This window comes from Silurus aristotelis, assembly GCF_946808225.1.
Source record: "Silurus aristotelis genome assembly, chromosome: 5".
NCBI lineage: Eukaryota > Metazoa > Chordata > Actinopteri > Siluriformes > Siluridae > Silurus > Silurus aristotelis.
Window position 1 is genome coordinate 35,182,205 of NC_139578.1, and position 16,792 is coordinate 35,198,996.

At 54.9% G+C, this 16,792-nt stretch overlaps 1 protein-coding gene across 5 annotated transcripts in view; it reads left to right on the forward strand.

Annotated features, from left to right (window-relative positions):
• The window catches only part of ssx2ipa (synovial sarcoma, X breakpoint 2 interacting protein a), a 28,852-nt gene that overhangs the window by 565 nt on the left and 11,495 nt on the right, over nucleotides 1–16,792 (forward strand). For 2 of the 5 annotated variants that reach the window (XM_083540984.1, XM_083540985.1), the window contains exons 2-9: nucleotides 2,631–2,707; nucleotides 2,980–3,125; nucleotides 3,246–3,452; nucleotides 5,091–5,201; nucleotides 7,116–7,251; nucleotides 8,822–8,897; nucleotides 8,996–9,167; nucleotides 9,437–9,572. In XM_083540984.1, the coding sequence (XP_083397110.1) occupies nucleotides 2,653–2,707; nucleotides 2,980–3,125; nucleotides 3,246–3,452; nucleotides 5,091–5,201; nucleotides 7,116–7,251; nucleotides 8,822–8,897; nucleotides 8,996–9,167; nucleotides 9,437–9,572 (1,039 nt within the window). In that variant the 5' untranslated portion in view covers nucleotides 2,631–2,652. Of the gene's footprint in view, nucleotides 1–102; nucleotides 242–265; nucleotides 420–2,630; nucleotides 2,708–2,979; nucleotides 3,126–3,245; nucleotides 3,453–5,090; nucleotides 5,202–7,115; nucleotides 7,252–8,821; nucleotides 8,898–8,995; nucleotides 9,168–9,436; nucleotides 9,573–16,792 lie in introns of those variants that run through there. The other 3 variants (XM_083540982.1, XM_083540981.1, XM_083540983.1) reach the window with 3 other exon arrangements.

Below are 16,792 nucleotides of genomic sequence, written 5' to 3' on the forward strand. Positions count from 1 at the left end.
CAGTAGCTGTGTGTGTGTGTGTAAAAGAGAGAGAGAGAGAGAGAGAGGGAGAGAGGGAGGGATGGATGAACTTCTTGGTGGTGAACTTGCGTTAGCACAGTTAGCATACTAAGCCGATAGCATGACGTCATCGTCGTGTTTCCTGTTTCCGGTTGTAATAGTGTTATGCTAAGGTAAGTTAGCAGCGGGGCCTGAGGCAGAGCCACATGTATGGGTGCTCCTACCACCTAACTTTCTCCAGGTGAGTGTTACCTGCTTCTGCTGCTTTACCTCAGGTTAGCATTACTGTTAGCACACGCACACAGGTAATGATCATCAGTGCGCATGCGCATCTTCGAACCTATTTAAGCCCACAAATGTGCGTGTATGGAAGTTTAGATGTGTGCAGAAGAACAGCAGCTGCTTCTGATTGTCTTCAGGTGAGTCTGTAAAGCAGAAGTTCACCTGGAAACCCCCCAGAATGGAGCTGATGTAGAAGGACATACATGGCAGGTGGTTGTGCTCAGGCCAGAAGCTCTGCTCTATGCATTATTCTACATTTTATACAGCTTTCCCCTTATTATCTCATTACTACCTGTCAAACAGGTGATCTGTATTAATGCCGTTACCCCCGGGACCACTCTTCCCTGCTACAATGGCTTCTCTCATGGTAGACATGGAACTGTCAGGTCTCTTTCAATAGCTTAATCTCAGTCATCTTCGGAGCTTTAGAAGTCTTTTAAATAGATGTAGGAACCTGCCAGAAGGACCTCCATCTCTGGAGAACTTCACCAATCAGGTCTATCTGGTAGAAAACCTGGACAAACCCATTTCCTTAAAGAAAAGCACATGGCATGAACTTGCAGGTCTCTCCGGCCTAATGAGTTTAATTGCAAGATGTCTTCGAAAAAAAAAATCAAAAGCAATCAAAAATATTTAACCCCCTCACTTCAAGACAATACAGTGATGTTGATGAAAAAAAAACTCGTGAAATAACAAACAATATTTATTGATACATATGAGTTATTTTGACAACAGAAGTTGACTAAACTTTGAAGTTCAAAAGAAAATTGTAAGTCTTGTAACACATGAGCATCTTCTTCTTTCGGCTGCTCCCATCAGGGGTCTCTTCATAGCAGATCATCCGTCTCCATACCACCCTGTCCTCTACATCTGCCTCTTTCACACCAACTACCTGCATGTCTTCACCACATCCATAAACCTCCTCCTTGGCCTTCCTCTTTTCCTCCTTCCTGGTGGCTCCATCTTCAGCATTCTCCTACCAATATAACTCATGTCCCTCCTCTGCACATGTCCAAACCATCTCAATCTCGCCTCCCTAAAACGTCCTACATGTGCTGTCCCTCTAATAAACTCATTTCTAATCCTGTCCATCGTCGTCACTCCCAACGAACATCTCAACATCTTCAGCTCTGCTACCTCCAGCTCCGCCTCCTGTCTTTTACTCAATACCACTGTCTCTAATCCATACAACATCTCAGGTCTCACCACAGTCCTATAAACTTTTCCTTTCACTCTCACAGATACTCTTCTATCACAAATCACTCCTGCTATCACTCTTCTCCACCCACTCCACCCTGCCTGCATTCTTTTCTTTACTTCCCTAACACACTCTCCATTACTTTGCACTGTTGACCCCAGGTACCTGAACTCCACCACCTTCTCCACCTCTTCTCCCTGCAACTGCACCCCTCCACTGCCCTCCCTCTCATTTACGCACAAACACACAATGCAACTCCTTCTGTCCTTCTCTATACTTCTCCATAAACATTCTCAAAGCAAATAAGGCATCTGTGGTGCTCTTCCTCAGCATGAAACCATACTGCTGCTCACAGATGGTCACCTCTTCTCTCAGCCTGGCTTCCACTACTCTTTCCCATAACTTCATGGTGTGACTGATCAACTTAATTCCCCTGTAGTTACTGCAGGTCTGCACATCTCCCTTATGCTTAAAGATCAGTACCAGCACACTCCTTCTCCATTCCTCAGGCATCTTCTCACCTTCCAGAATCTTGTTAAACAATCTGGTTTAAAAACTCCACTGCATCTCTCCTAAACATCTCCACGCTTCTACCGGTATGTCATCTGGTCCAACCGACTTTCCACTCTTCATCCTCTTAATCGCTGCTCTCACTTCCTCCTTACTAATCCTATCTACATCCTGCTTCACCAACTCCACATCATCCAACCTTCTTTCTCTCTCTCTCTCTCTCTCTCTCTCTCTCTCTCTCTCTCTCTCTCTCTCTCTCTCTCTCTCTCTCTCTCTCTCTCTCTCTCTCTTCCTGTTATGTCTTAGACACAGTCTCAGTGTTCAAGTCGAGGCTGAAAACATTTATTTAGTCGAGTCTTTAGTCAGTAGGTGTTTGTGAGATAAAGGAGCAGATCTGGAGGGATCACGGATATCGAGTGTGATATTTGAATGCTGTCGTCTCGTGTTTCATGTCTGTGTTTCACACTTTGTGCTTTATTTCAAGAGTTGCAATTCATCAGCTTAATACCATCTCTGTGGAGAAACATGGTGGTGGTAGCACTGTGTCTCTCTCTCAGCAGCAGGGATGAAAAGATATAGAGTTCTTACTGTACAGTTTCACACTCCACTCCGCTTGTTTATAACCGTGTGTGTGTTTCAGGACTGCTTTGTGTGTTTTGGAGATGGGAGATCAATGGACCCCACAGACGAATCTGATGATGTCAGATCCTTGTCTGGGTACACACACACACACACACACACACAGTCATTGTGTAAGATCTCTGTAGAGTAGGTGTACAGTTTCTCTCCGTACTGGTGAGGGTCGTAACACATGCAGGATGTAATGCTTTTCATAGCAATGAGGGTGGTGGTCATGTGAACAGCTTCTCAGCTGGGTTCCTTTGCTTGTTCCGCTGCAACTACTCATTCAGATTCATCACTTTTTCCATATAAATACTTTGAAACAATTTGCAGTGATAGATATAACACAAACTCTGTGTGTATTTCAGACCCAAAAGACCTGTCAAGCATTTCCCACATCAGTGTGTCCCATCATACACACACACATACACTCCCTTCCACACACTCCTACAGCGTGCTGAGCGCCTTCTGTACTGAGGACAACATCCCACAGTGTGTGACCTATATAAATCAGGTGTGTGTTTAATAACTATTGAGAATAGCAGGTCTTAATGTGTGTGTGTGGGTGGGAGTGTAGCAGTTGTCATTCAGTGTACAGGTGAGTTATTTTGTGTGTGTGTGTGTGTTTGTATAGGAAGCCAGCTCTCTGGGCCTGTGTGGTGTGTGTGTTGAACCCAGAGGTGGTTCTAATGGCTTGAGTGCTGTTCCTGCCCTAAACCTGCTGTTTGAGCTTCTCCAGCTGCAAAGGAAACATCTGCGCACCCTGCAGGACCTCGAGCATCGTCAGTTGAAAAACTGCAGTGACCTGGAGCACCTCCAGCACAACAACTCGCGCCTCAAAGTAATGTTATAATTATTTGGTCTGGTCTTCACCAAACAGACATTATAATCTTTTTCTTAATTCTATAAAAGAGGTATCTCCCTGGCCAAGAAAGACGTGACCCCCCCCCCCCCCTTACTTTATACCATATTAATATAGCATGTAGTTCAGATCGAATGTTGCAGGAACCTTGAAATGTAAGCTGCACTCAGAGACAATCACTTATAAAAAAATACGCCATTTAATGAATGAGACAAAACACAACATTGAACTAAGTACACAAAACATACAAAAAGAAATAAACAAAATAAACAAAAGTTAAAAATTAGGAAATGAAGGAAGAGAAGGGAAAGAAGGGAAAAGAGAAAGAAAGGAAAGAAATGGCAAGATTAAACTTCAAAATTAATCACATCCTAAATGAGAACTTATCAAAAGAATTCTCAACTTAGGGGTTTAAACTTAAACACGCATCTAAACTGGTAGGTAAAACGGTTACTTGCATTGACTTGTTTGCACAAGAGTCCGGATGCGGTAGACAAAGGAATCTTTGAAGAGTCGGTTGGAAGGGAGTCTGATGTTCTTCCAGGTTCTCCTGGAGATCAGAGCAGGTGTTCTTGAAGATAAGGCTTGCTGGAAGATCTCAAAAAGGATTTGAGAGCGTCCAACTCGCCGGGCCTTCGGGCCCCAGGCGTCCAAGCCTTTCCGATCGAGCCGAGTGAGCGAGCTTGCTTGACTTGACTGACTTGACTAGTTGGGTTCAAGATGTTTTAAAGGTCCCAAAACCCCACCCATCTTTGGGGGAATGGCCAATGCTATGGCCTAAAATTCTGGAGGGAGAAACTTCCGTCCGTGTTCGTGCGTTTGTGGGCATGGTTTCCGGGTTATACTTGCTTTGGAGAACTTAATACACTTTGGATAAAACTTTAAGACAGTATGGTACATTTCATGATCAAATCAAATGCACCATTGTTTGCAAAATTAAGAGCAGATAATTTCGTCAACTTTGACATAAAGCTTTAAAAGAAAAGACAGCATTAAAACAGAGGTACAATGTACCGGGACCAGTATTTAAGGTATGACTTATGTTAATACAACAATATATTCTGGTGTATACAATGCACCCTTGTTAGGAAAATAAAAATAAAGAGAAGATCATTTTAAATCAACTTTGACATCAAAAAGAAGAGACCATTAAAACAGAGGTACATTACTAAACCTTTTAAAGTAAACTATTGTTGAGGAGAAAATACATACAAGATATAGGTTTATGCCATGGGATGTGGAACATTTTATTTATTGTTTTATTAATAAAAGAATGCTCCCTTGAGGTGTGTGTGTGTGTGTGTGTACTGTGTAAAGTTTAGAGACTGGCTTGTGTTCTCAGTTATAAGCTGCTTTGAAGTCAGCTGGAGAGGACAGGGTTTGTCCTGCTTCGTGTCTTCCGGGGTGGGGGTATGACACTGTGGTATACAAACCGCCAATCAAAGTGCTCATCCTTTGATTGAAATGCAGATGTCAAGGGTTAAAAGGAATGCCTGGGACATGAAATCTAAATGACCTGTGCCAGACGTTACACTAAACTACACAACATCTGTTACGTGGAGCTTCAATACATTTACACTAAAGAAAGCATGTCTCCTGCACGTGTGTGTGTGTTAGGACCAGCTGGAACACACCCGCAGGGAGAACTCTGGCCTTCATGAAGGAGAGCGTCAGCTGCATCTAAAAATCAGGACACTGCAGAGCTGCTTGAAGTCTGAGAAAGAAGAAGTAAATCGGCACACCACCACACTCCAACCTCCATCTGCACACCACCACACCGTCCATCCACCGTCTGCACAACTCCACACCGTCTGCACACCGTCCAACCTCCATCTGCACACCGCCACACCGTCCAACCACCATCTCGAACCACCACACCGTCCAACCTCCATCTGCACACCACCACACCTTCTGCCCAACGCCACACCGTCCAACCTCCATCTGCACACCGCCACACCGTCCATCCTCCAGCTGCACAACGCCACACCGTCCAACCTCCATCTGCACACCGTCCATCCACCGTCTGCACACCGCCACACCGTCCATCCACCGTCTGCACACCGCCACACCGTCCATCCACCGTCTGCACACCGCCACACCGTCCATCCACCGTCTGCACACCGCCACACCGTCCATCCACCGTCTGCACACCGCCACACCGTCCATCCACCGTCTGCACACCGCCACACCGTCCATCCACCGTCTGCACACCGCCACACCCTCCATCCACCGTCTGCACACCGCCACACCGTCCATCCACCGTCTGCACACCGCCACACCGTCCATCCACCGTCTGCACACCGCCACACCGTCCATCCACCGTCTGCACACCGCCACACCGTCCATCCACCGTCTGCACACCGCCACACCGTCCATCCACCGTCTGCACACCGCCACACCGTCCATCCACCGTCTGCACACCGCCACACCGTCCATCCACCGTCTGCACACCGCCACACCGTCCATCCACCGTCTGCACACCGCCACACCGTCCATCCCACCGTCTGCACACCGCCACACCGTCCATCCCACCGTCTGCACACCGCCACACCGTCCATCCCACCGTCTGCACACCGCCACACCGTCCATCCCACCGTCTGCACACCGCCACACCGTCCATCCCACCGTCTGCACACCGCCACACCGTCCATCCCACCGTCTGCACACCGCCACACCGTCCATCCCACCGTCTGCACACCGCCACACCGTCCATCCCACCGTCTGCACACCGCCACACCGTCCATCCCACCGTCTGCACACCGCCACACCGTCCATCCCACCGTCTGCACACCGCCACACCGTCCATCCCACCGTCTGCACACCGCCACACCGTCCATCCCACCGTCTGCACACCGCCACACCGTCCATCCCACCGTCTGCACACCGCCACACCGTCCATCCCACCGTCTGCACACCGCCACACCGTCCATCCCACCGTCTGCACACCGCCACACCGTCCAACCTCCGTCTGCACACCATCCATCCTCCATCTGCACACCGCCACAGATGCTACCATCCATTCTCCATCTGCACATCGCCACACAATCTATCCCACCATCGGCACAATGTCCAACCCCCATCTACACACCGGCACACTGTCCAACCCCCATCTGTACACCGCCACACCATCTATCCCACCATCTGCACACCGTCCAACCTCCATCTGCACACCGGCACACCGTCCAACCCCCATCTGTACACCGCCACACCATCTATCCCACCATCGGCACACCGTCCAACCTCCATCTGCACACCGGCACACCGTCCAACCCCCATCTGCACACCGCCACACCATCTATCCCACCATCTGCACACCGTCCAACCCCCATCTGCACACCGGCACACCATCTATCCCACCATCTGCACACCGTCTAACCTCCATCTACACACCATCCATTCTCCATCTGCACAACACCACACCGTCCAACCTCCATCTGTACACCGCCATACCATCCACCCACGATCTGCACACCGTCGAACCTCTATCTTTACACCGTCTATCCTCCAACTGCACACCGCCACACCGTCCAACCTTCATCTGTACACCGCCACACCATCCTACCTCCAAATAGCGACGTTACACGGCACCTGGGTGACATCGCATGCTGTGTTGCACCTGCTGATGGATGTGTTTCTGTATAGGTGCAGAAACTCCAGAGCATTATTTCCAGCCGAGCAACTCAGTATAGCCATGATGCCAAACGCAAGGAGAGAGAGTGCACCAAACTGAAGGAACGTCTGAACCAGCTACTGGTGGACAAGAGGGACAAAAAGCTTGGTACACAAACCCACTTTACTGTTAATGTGATGGTTGTGCTTAAGGCAGGACTGTAACAGAGTAAACACTTCTCCTGAACTCTGTTCCACTGTAACCCACTGCTTCCTAACCCCCCCATTCCCTAAACCCTCATTCCAATGGTTCCTAACCCCCATTCTCCGTTCTGCTGTTCCCTAACCCCTATTCCACGGTTCTTTTAACCCTGTTACACTGTTCCCTAACCCCCTCCATTTCACTTTTCCCTAACCCTGTTCTACTGTTCCTTAACCTCCTTTATTCCACTGTTTCCTTACTCTGTTTCACTGTTCCCTAACCCCCTATTTCACTGTTCCATAACCCTGTTCCACTGTTCCCTAATCCCCATTACCTAATCTACATTCCACTGTTCTCTAACCCCCTTTTACTGTTCCCTAATGCTGTTGCACTGTTCCCTTACTTCCCCATTCCACTGTTCCTGACCTTGTTCCACTGTTCCCTAACCCCTTATTCCACTTTTACCTTACCTCTTATTCCACTTCCCAAACCCCACAATCCACTGTTCCCCAACCCCATTCCACTTTTCCTAACCCTGTTCCACTGTTCCCCAACCCCCCGTTCTACTGTTCCTTAACCTCCTCTATTCCACTGTTTCCTTACCCTGTTTTACTGTTCCCTAGCCCCCTATTCCACTGTTCCATAACCCTGTTCCACTGTTCCCTAATCCTCATTACCTAATCTACATTCCACTGTTCTCTAACCACCATTTCACTGTTCCCTTATTTCCCCATTCTACTGTTCCCTAACCCCCCATTTTCTAACCCCTTATTACACTGTTTCCTAACCTCTTATTCCACCTCCCTGACCCCCCTTTCCACTGTTTCCTTACCCTGTTTTACTGTTCCCTAACCCCCTATTCCACTGTTGCATAACCCTGTTCCACTGTTCCCTAATCCTCATTACCTAATCTACATTCCACTGTTCTCTAACCACCATTTCACTGTTCCCTTATTTCCCCATTCTACTGTTCCCTAACCCCCCATTTTCTAACCCCTTATTACACTGTTTCCTAACCTCTTATTCCACCTCCCTGACCCCCCTTTCCACTGTTTCCAAACCCCTCATTCCAACGTTCCCCAACCCCCTATTCCACTTGTCCCTAACCCCCAAATTCCTTAATCCACATTCCACTGTTCTCTAACCCCCATTACACTGTTCCCTAACCCCCAAATTCCTTAATCCACATTCCACTGTTCTCTAACCCCCATTACACTTTTCCCTAATGCTGTTCCACTGTTTCCTAACCCCTAATTCCACTGTTTCCTAACCCCATTTTCCACTTCCCTAACCCCCCCATTCCACTTTTCCTAACCTTGTTCCACTGTTCCCCACCTCCTCACCCCATTCCACTGTCTCCCGTCCCCCCCATTAATTGAATGATCAGTATGTCTCCTGAACTCCACTTCCTGTATATCATACACTATAAAATAATACAGTAAATACTGCAGTGCACTTTGGGTATTCTGTGTATGTTGTTGTGTACTTCATGTGCACAAGCTGAAAATTTACAAACCGTGTGTGTGGGTGTGTGTAGCCATTGAAGTGGTGAACTGTGTAAGTCGTTCTGATGGAAAGAGAGGAATGTGGAAGACGAGCAGAATGGAGGCGAGGTGAGATCCTCCTCTTACTGAAAAGTACCACATTACAGACGTCTACCAGACACTAGGGTAAAACTGTCTCTGTGTGTGTGTGTGTGTGTGGGTGTTAGACATGAGGGTGAGATGTATCAAGCTCTGCTAAATGATTATGAGGTCAGACAGCAGGCTCTGGTGCAGGAGAATTCTGAACTGAAGAAGCTGCTGCAGCACATCAAGAAGGACATGGTGTCTATTCTCAACCCTAATACACACTGCGGCAGGACAGAGGACAGTCTGGACCAGGTGCCCACATACACACTTGCATACAGGGTTAAGGATATATTTCTGATAATCATTGTGAACACTGAAAATCTACTGTGTCTGTGTAATATTTGCTGTGTGTCTCATGTCTGTCTGTCTCTCTGTCTCTCTCTTTCTCTCGTGTGTGTGTGTGTGTGTGTCTCTCTCTCTCTCTCTCTCTCGCACATGTTTGTTTGTCTGTCTCTCTCTTTCTCTCTCTCTTGTGTCTGTGTGTTTCTGTGTGTGTGTCTGTGTGTGTGTATATGGGTCAGGTAAACTCTGAGGATGAGGAATGCAGTAAAGAGAATACAGAGCAGGTGTGTGTGGATGCGCGAGAGCAGCTGGCCAACAGCATACGCCTGCAGTGGAGAAAACTAAAGAACCACATGCACACACTCGACACACAGGGTGTGTACCACACACACACACACACACACACACGGCGCACAGGGTGTGTACCACACACACACACACACACGGCGCACAGGGTGTGTACCACACACACACACACACACACGGCGCACAGGGTGTGTAACACACACACACACACACACACACACACACGGCGCACAGGGTGTGTACCACACACACACACACACACACACACGGCGCACAGGGTGTGTACCACACACACACACACACACACACACACACACGGCGCACAGGGTGTGTACCACACACACACACACACACGGCGCACAGGGTGTGTACCACACACACACACACACACACACACGGCGCACAGGGTGTGTACCACACACACACACACACACACACGGCGCACAGGGTGTGTACCACACACACACACACACACACACACACGGCGCACAGGGTGTGTACCACACACACACACACACACACACACACGGCGCACAGGGTGTGTACCACACACACACACACACACACACACACGGCGCACAGGGTGTGTACCACACACACACACACACACACACACGGCGCACAGGGTGTGTACCACACACACACACACACACACACACACGGCGCACAGGGTGTGTACCACACACACACACACACACACACACACACGGCGCACAGGGTGTGTACCCCACACACACACACACACACGGCGCACAGGGTGTGTACCACACACACACACACACACACACACACACACGGCGCACAGGGTGTGTACCCCACACACACACACACACACGGCGCACAGGGTGTGTACCCCACACGCACACACACACACGGCGCACAGGGTGTGTACCCCACACGCACACACACACACGGCGCACAGGGTGTGTACCCCACACACGCACACACACACACGGCGCACAGGGTGTGTACCCCACACACGCACGCACACACGGCGCACAGGGTGTGTACCCCACACACGCACGCACACACGGCGCACAGGGTGTGTACCCCACACACGCACGCACACACGGCGCACAGGGTGTGTACCCCACACACGCACGCACACACGGCGCACAGGGTGTGTACCCCACACACGCACGCACACACGGCGCACAGGGTGTGTACCCCACACACGCACGCACACACGGCGCACAGGGTGTGTACCCCACACACGCACGCACACACGGCGCACAGGGTGTGTACCCCACACACGCACGCACACACGGCGCACAGGGTGTGTACCCCACACACGCACGCACACACGGCGCACAGGGTGTGTACCCCACACGCACACACGGCGCACAGGGTGTGTACCCCACACGCACACACGGCGCACAGGGTGTGTACCCCACACGCACACACGGCGCACAGGGTGTGTACCCCACACGCACACACGGCGCACAGGGTGTGTACCCCACACGCACACACGGCGCACAGGGTGTGTACCCCACACGCACACACGGCGCACAGGGTGTGTACCCCACACGCACACACGGCGCACAGGGTGTGTACCCCACACGCACACACGGCGCACAGGGTGTGTACCCCACACGCACACACGGCGCACAGGGTGTGTACCCCACACGCACACACGGCGCACAGGGTGTGTACCCCACACGCACACACGGCGCACAGGGTGTGTACCCCACACGCACACACGGCGCACAGGGTGTGTACCCCACACGCACACACGGCGCACAGGGTGTGTACCCCACACGCACACACGGCGCACAGGGTGTGTACCCCACACGCACACACGGCGCACAGGGTGTGTACCCCACACGCACACACGGCGCACAGGGTGTGTACCCCACACGCACACACGGCGCACAGGGTGTGTACCCCACACGCACACACGGCGCACAGGGTGTGTACCCCACACGCACACACGGCGCACAGGGTGTGTACCCCACACGCACACACGGCGCACAGGGTGTGTACCCCACACGCACACACGCACACACGGCGCACAGGGTGTGTACCACACACACACACACGGCGCACAGGGTGTGTACCTCACACACGCACACACGGCGCACAGGGTGTGTACCCCACACACACACACACGCACACACGGCGCACAGGGTGTGTACCCCACACGCACACACGGCGCACAGGGTGTGTACCCCACACGCACACACGGCGCACAGGGTGTGTACCCCACACGCACACACGGCGCACAGGGTGTGTACCCCACACGCACACACGGCGCACAGGGTGTGTACCCCACACGCACACACGGCGCACAGGGTGTGTACCCCACACGCACACACGGCGCACAGGGTGTGTACCCCACACGCACACACGGCGCACAGGGTGTGTACCCCACACGCACACACGGCGCACAGGGTGTGTACCCCACACGCACACACGGCGCACAGGGTGTGTACCCCACACGCACACACGCACACACGGCGCACAGGGTGTGTACCACACACGCACACACGCACACACGGCGCACAGGGTGTGTACCACACACGCACACACGCACACACGGCGCACAGGGTGTGTACCCCACACACGCACACACGGCGCACAGGGTGTGTACCCCACACACGCACACACGCACACACGGCGTGTACCCCACACACACACACACGCACACACGGCGCACAGGGTGTGTACCACGCACACACGGCGCACAGGGTGTGTACCACGCACACACGGCGCACAGGGTGTGTACCCCGCACACACGGCGCACAGGGTGTGTACCCCACACGCACACACGGCGCACAGGGTGTGTACCCCACACGCACACACGGCGCACAGGGTGTGTACCCCACACGCACACACGGCGCACAGGGTGTGTACCACACACACACACACGCACACACGGCGCACAGGGTGTGTACCCCACACGCACACACGGCGCACAGGGTGTGTACCCCACACACGCACACACGGCGCACAGGGTGTGTACCCCACACACGCACACACGGCGCACAGGGTGTGTACCCCACACACACACACACGCACACACGGCGCACAGGGTGTGTACCACGCACACACGGCGCACAGGGTGTGTACCACGCACACACGGCGCACAGGGTGTGTACCACGCACACACGGCGCACAGGGTGTGTACCCCGCACACACGGCGCACAGGGTGTGTACCCCACACGCACACACGGCGCACAGGGTGTGTACCCCACACGCACACACGGCGCACAGGGTGTGTACCCCACACGCACACACGGCGCACAGGGTGTGTACCACACACACACACACGCACACACGGCGCACAGGGTGTGTACCCCACACGCACACACGGCGCACAGGGTGTGTACCCCACACACACACACACGCACACACGGCGCACAGGGTGTGTACCCCACACACGCACACACGGCGCACAGGGTGTGTACCCCACACACGCACACACGGCGCACAGGGTGTGTACCCCACACACGCACACACGGCGCACAGGGTGTGTACCCCACACACGCACACACGGCGCACAGGGTGTGTACCCCACACACGCACACACGGCGCACAGGGTGTGTACCCCACACACGCACACACGGCGCACAGGGTGTGTACCCCACACACGCACACACGGCGCACAGGGTGTGTACCCCACACACGCACACACGGCGCACAGGGTGTGTACCCCACACACGCACACACGGCGCACAGGGTGTGTACCCCACACACGCACACACGGCGCACAGGGTGTGTACCCCACACACGCACACACGGCGCACAGGGTGTGTACCCCCACACACGGCGCACAGGGTGTGTACCCCACACACGGCGCACAGGGTGTGTACCCCACACACGGCGCACAGGGTGTGTACCCCACACACGGCGCACAGGGTGTGTACCCCACACACGGCGCACAGGGTGTGTACCCCACACACGGCGCACAGGGTGTGTACCCCACACACGGCGCACAGGGTGTGTACCCCACACACGGCGCACAGGGTGTGTACCCCACACACGGCGCACAGGGTGTGTACCCCACACACGGCGCACAGGGTGTGTACCCCACACACGGCGCACAGGGTGTGTACCCCACACACGGCGCACAGGGTGTGTACCCCACACACGGCGCACAGGGTGTGTACCCCACACACGGCGCACAGGGTGTGTACCCCACACACGGCGCACAGGGTGTGTACCCCACACACGGCGCACAGGGTGTGTACCCCACACACGGCGCACAGGGTGTGTACCCCACACACGGCGCACAGGGTGTGTACCCCACACACGGCGCACAGGGTGTGTACCCCACACACGGCGCACAGGGTGTGTACCCCACACACGGCGCACAGGGTGTGTACCCCACACACGGCGCACAGGGTGTGTACCCCACACACGGCGCACAGGGTGTGTACCCCACACACGGCGCACAGGGTGTGTACCCCACACACGGCGCACAGGGTGTGTACCCCACACACGGCGCACAGGGTGTGTACCCCACACACGGCGCACAGGGTGTGTACCCCACACACGGCGCACAGGGTGTGTACCCCACACACGGCGCACAGGGTGTGTACCCCACACACGGCGCACAGGGTGTGTACCCCACACACGGCGCACAGGGTGTGTACCCCACACACGGCGCACAGGGTGTGTACCCCACACACGGCGCACAGGGTGTGTACCCCACACACGGCGCACAGGGTGTGTACCCCACACACGGCGCACAGGGTGTGTACCCCACACACGGCGCACAGGGTGTGTACCCCACACACGGCGCACAGGGTGTGTACCCCACACACGGCGCACAGGGTGTGTACCCCACACACGGCGCACAGGGTGTGTACCCCACACACGGCGCACAGGGTGTGTACCCCACACACGGCGCACAGGGTGTGTACCCCACACACGGCGCACAGGGTGTGTACCCCACACACGGCGCACAGGGTGTGTACCCCACACACGGCGCACAGGGTGTGTACCCCACACACGGCGCACAGGGTGTGTACCCCACACACGGCGCACAGGGTGTGTACCCCACACACGGCGCACAGGGTGTGTACCCCACACACGGCGCACAGGGTGTGTACCCCACACACGGCGCACAGGGTGTGTACCCCACACACGGCGCACAGGGTGTGTACCCCACACACGGCGCACAGGGTGTGTACCCCACACACGGCGCACAGGGTGTGTACCCCACACACGGCGCACAGGGTGTGTACCCCACACACGGCGCACAGGGTGTGTACCCCACACACACGCACACACACACGGCGCACAGGGTGTGTACCCCACACACACGCACACACACACGGCGCACAGGGTGTGTACCCCACACACACGCACACACACACGGCGCACAGGGTGTGTACCCCACACACACGCACACACACACGGCGCACAGGGTGTGTACCCCACACACACGCACACACACACGGCGCACAGGGTGTGTACCCCACACACACGCACACACACACGGCGCACAGGGTGTGTACCCCACACACACGCACACACACACGGCGCACAGGGTGTGTACCCCACACACACGCACACACACACGGCGCACAGGGTGTGTACCCCACACACACGCACACACACACGGCGCACAGGGTGTGTACCCCACACACACGCACACACACACGGCGCACAGGGTGTGTACCCCCCACACACGCACACACACACGGCGCACAGGGTGTGTACCCCCCACACACACACACACACACACGGCGCACAGGGTGTGTACCCCCCACACACACACACACACACACGGCGCACAGGGTGTGTACCCCCCCCACACACACACACACACACACGGCGCACAGGGTGTGTACCCCCCCACACACACACACACACACACGGCGCACAGGGTGTGTACCCCCCCCACACACACACACACACACACGGCGCACAGGGTGTGTACCCCCCCCACACACACACACACGGCGCACAGGGTGTGTACCCCCCACACACACACACACACACACGGCGCACAGGGTGTGTACCCCCCCCACACACACACACACACACGGCGCACAGGGTGTGTACCCCCCCCACACACACACACACACACGGCGCACAGGGTGTGTACCCCCCCCACACACACACACACACACGGCGCACAGGGTGTGTACCCCCCCCACACACACACACACACACGGCGCACAGGGTGTGTACCCCCCACACACACACACACACACACACGGCGCACAGGGTGTGTACCCCCCACACACACACACACACACGGCGCACAGGGTGTGTACCCCCCACACACACACACACACACACACGGCGCACAGGGTGTGTACCCCCCACACACACACACACACACACACGGCGCACAGGGTGTGTACCCCCCACACACACACACACGGCGCACAGGGTGTGTACCCCACACACACACACACACGGCGCACAGGGTGTGTACCCCACACACACACACACACACACACACGGCGCACAGGGTGTGTACCCCACACACACACACACACGGCGCACAGGGTGTGTACCCCACACACACACACACACGGCGCACAGGGTGTGTACCCCACACACACACACGGCGCACAGGGTGTGTACCCCACACACACACACGGCGCACAGGGTGTGTACCCCACACACACACACACACACGGCGCACAGGGTGTGTACCCCACACACACACACACACACACACGGCGCACAGGGTGTGTACCCCCCCCCCCACACACACACACACACACACACACACGGCGCACAGGGTGTGTACCCCCCACACACACACACACACACACACACGGCGCACAGGGTGTGTACCCCACACACACACACACACACGGCGCACAGGGTGTGTACCCCACACACACACACACACACGGCGCACAGGGTGTGTACCCCACACACACACACACACGGCGCACAGGGTGTGTACCCCACACACACACACACACACGGCGCACAGGGTGTGTACCCCACACACACACACACACGGCGCACAGGGTGTGTACCCCACACACACACACACACGGCGCACAGGGTGTGTACCCCACACACACACACACACGGCGCACAGGGTGTGTACCCCACACACACACACACACACGGCGCACAGGGTGTGTACCCCACACACACACACACACGGCGCACAGGGTGTGTACCCCACACACACACACACACGGCGCACAGGGTGTGTACCCCACACACACACACACACGGCGCACAGGGTGTGTACCCCACACACACACACACACGGCGCACAGGGTGTGTACCCCACACACACACACACGGCGCACAGGGTGTGTACCCCACACACACACACACGGCGCACAGGGTGTGTACCCCACACA